The sequence below is a fragment of the Onychostruthus taczanowskii genome, unplaced genomic scaffold (genome assembly GCF_017590055.1).
Source record: "Onychostruthus taczanowskii isolate IOZ18803 unplaced genomic scaffold, ASM1759005v1 scaffold217, whole genome shotgun sequence".
Taxonomy (NCBI): Eukaryota; Metazoa; Chordata; class Aves; order Passeriformes; family Passeridae; genus Onychostruthus; species Onychostruthus taczanowskii.
Genome location: NW_024499429.1, coordinates 255,972 through 258,984, shown reverse-complemented (window position 1 = coordinate 258,984; position 3,013 = coordinate 255,972). Strand labels below are relative to the sequence as shown.

At 66.7% G+C, this 3,013-nt stretch overlaps 1 protein-coding gene across 1 annotated transcript; it reads right to left on the bottom strand.

Annotated features, from left to right (window-relative positions):
* Positions 1-45: 45 nt before the first annotated feature.
* On the bottom strand, positions 46-1,622 carry FAM136A (family with sequence similarity 136 member A). The gene is made up of 3 exons (XM_041404641.1): positions 1,470-1,622; positions 716-856; positions 46-313 (listed from the first exon to the last, which is right to left on the bottom strand). The coding sequence occupies exons 1-3, from the start codon at positions 1,554-1,556 to the stop codon at positions 125-127; spliced, it is 417 nt and encodes a 138-aa protein (XP_041260575.1). The 5' UTR covers positions 1,557-1,622; the 3' UTR covers positions 46-124.
* Positions 1,623-3,013: the final 1,391 nt, after the last annotated feature.

Here is a 3,013-nt window from a genome sequence, read left to right as displayed (position 1 = left end):
CCCCAGTGCCCCCCATCACCCCCAGTTCCCCAGCAGCACCCGCGGTTGGTGGGAGGTGCCACCTGGCCTTTAATGAGTTGGTGGGGGGCGTCCCCGGGGGGGTGTCCCGGGGGCGTCCCCGGCGTCACTGCTGGATGTTGGCCAGCCCCTCCCGCATCTTCTTGGCCATGGCGGGCACGAGGCGCAGGTGCTGGTCCCCGCAGGTGGCCAGGCAGGCGTCCAGCTGGCCCCGCACGCGCGGCTCCGAGCCCCCCGAGTCCAGAGCGTCCTTGGCCTGGTCCGAGCACTGCAGCGAGCAGCGGCTCAGCCGGTCCTGGGGACGGCACGGTCACTGGGGACACTGGGGGGGCTGGGGGGAGTGGGGACAAGAGGGAAAGGCATATGGGGGGACACTGCGGGGACAGCAGGGAGTGGGGATGGCACGGGCACTGGGAGGACACTGGGGGGACTTTGGGGACTGCGGGGCAGCAGCTCAGCCAGTCCTGGGGACAATGCCATCAGCAGGGACTGGGAGGGACTGGGGGACTGAGGGGGCAGCACGGGACAGGGGGGTCTGTCAGGGGACGGACGGGGTGGGCAGCACAAGGGGTGGGTGTAGGGGGCGCAGGGTGCGTTTAGGGGGCACAGGGAGTGCACTGGGGGGTGCAGGGACTGGGGGCTCACATCCTGCCCAGGGTCCCGGCGCTGTCCCCGGGGGTCCCGGGGCCCTGCTCACCTGGAAGTGCTCGAGCTCGGCGGTGACGATGGCCTGGGCGCGGGCCAGGGGCGCGTGGCAGCGCTCGATGCAGCGCTGCACCTCCTGCATGGAGGCCGCTGCGTCCTCGCAGCACCGCGCGCTGCAGCGGAACATGGCGCCCTGGGGACACGGGGACAAAGGGGTTAACGGGGGACAACGGGGACACGGGGTTAATGGGGGACACGGGGACAAAGGGGTTAACGAGGGACAACGGGGGACACGGGGTGCCCTGGGGACATGGGGTGCCCTGGGGACACGGGAGACAAGGGGTTAATGGGGGGCAACGGGGGACACAGGGGTCACAGGGTACCCTGGGGACACAGGGACGGGGGTTCAAGGGGGCACCTGGGGACACAGGGGTTAATGGAGCGTGTTGGGGGGCACAGGAGATGAACTGGGGGGGCCCGGGATGCATAGATCGGAAGATTTGGGGGGTCACAATGAATTTGGGGGGTCTCAGTGATTTGGGGGGTCTCAGGGTATGTGTTGGGGGGGGTCACAATGAATTTGGCGGGTCTCAGTGATTTGGGGGGGTCTCAAGGCATGTGTGGGAGGGGTCACAGTGATTTGGGGGGGACCTCAGTGATTTGGAGGGTCTCGGGGCCGGTGCCGGCGCTGCCCGGGGCACCCACGTGTGTGTGTGGGGGCGGCCCGGACCTGTCCCCGCGTGTCCCCCCGGTGTCCCCCCGGTGTCCCCCCGGTGTCCCCCCGTGTCCCGCGGTGTCCCCGGTACCTGCATGGCGCGGATCTGCTCCCGCTCCAGCCCCTGCACCGCGCTCTCCACCGCGGCCTGCACCCGGCCCTGCGCCGCCTCCGCCATGGGCCCGCTCCCAGCCCTGAACCGCCCTGAACCGCCCTAAAGGGGCCCTAAACCCGCCCTAAAGGGGCCCTGAACCCGCCCTGAACCCGCCCTAAACCCGCCCTGAACCGCCCTAAAGGGGCCCTAACCCCGCCCTGAACCCGCCTTAAACCCGCCCTGAACCGCCCTAAAGGGGCCCTAACCCCGCCCTGAACCCGCCTTAAACCCGCCCTGAACCGCCCTAAAGGGGCCCTAACCCCGCCCTGAACCCGCCTTAAAAGACCCGGCCCAAAACCCCCCGAAACCTGCGGGAATCGCCTCAAAATCCGTCCCAACCCCGCCGGGAGCCGCCCCAAACCGGGACCCTGCTTTTGGGGCGAACCCTCCTGTTGGGGTCAGGACCCTTTTTTTGGGTCAGGACCCTCCTTTTGGGGCCAGGACCCTCTGAGCAGGGCTCAGCACCGCCGTGTGGGGCCAGGACCCTTTTTAGGGGGATCAGAACCCTCCTTTTGGGATCAGAACCCTCCTTTTGGGATCAGAACCCTCCTTTTGGGATCAGAACCCTCCTTTTGGGATCAGAACCCTCCTTTTGGGATCAGAACCCTCCTTTTGGGATCAGAACCCTCCTTTTGGGATCAGAACCCTCCTTTTGGGATCAGAACCCTCCTTTTGGGATCAGAACCCTCCTTTTGGGATCAGAACCCTCCTTTTGGGATCAGAACCCTCCTTTTGGGATCAGAACCCTCCTTTTGGGATCAGAACCCTCCTTTTGGGATCAGAACCCTCCTTTTGGGATCAGAACCCTCCTTTTGGGATCAGAACCCTCCTTTTGGGATCAGAACCCTCCTTTTGGGATCAGAACCCTCCTTTTGGGATCAGAACCCTCCTTTTGGGATCAGAACCCTCCTTTTGGGATCAGAACCCTCCTTTTGGGATCAGAACCCTCCTTTTGGGATCAGAACCCTCCTTTTGGGGTCAGGACCCTTTTTTGGGGCGCTCAGGACCCGCCCCCGCCAGCCCCGCCCCTTTCCCCTCACGCTAAGGGGCGTGGTCTCAACCTGAGGGGCGTGGGCGTGTTCTTCATGCTAATAACCCTCACGCCCCACCCCTTGTGGGCGTGGCCGCATCAGACCACGCCTACAGAGCACTCCCTACACCCGCCCGCCCCTCCCCTCATGCCAGGAGGCGTGGCCTCACGTCGAAGGGCGTGGCCTTACGGTGTAGGCGTGTCCTGTGTACTAATGAGATGCATCCCCTCCCCTTTATGGGCGTGGTCTCTCCTGGCCACGCCCCCGCGCGGCGCTGCCGGTAAGGGAAGGGGGAGGGGAGGGGGCGGCCCCGGGGGGGTCCCCAAAGCCCGGGGGGGTCCCCGAGGGGGGGGAGGGGCGGCCCCAGCTCCGGCCCCGCCCCCAGGAGGCGCCGCCCCCGGCGGGGTGGGGGAGGGGCGGGGCCCGGGGGGGGGCTGCGGGAAAAGAGAA

Coding starts and splice junctions, on each gene's coding strand:
- FAM136A (XM_041404641.1), bottom strand. CDS start 1,556: ATGGCGGAGGCGGCGCAGGGCCGGGTGCAGGCCGCGGTGGAGAGCGCG. Junction 857..1,469: donor AGCAGATCCGCGCCATGCAG/GTACCGGGGACA, acceptor CCGTGTCCCCAG/GGCGCCATGTTCCGCTGCAG. Junction 314..715: donor CCGAGCTCGAGCACTTCCAG/GTGAGCAGGGCC, acceptor TGCCGTCCCCAG/GACCGGCTGAGCCGCTGCTC.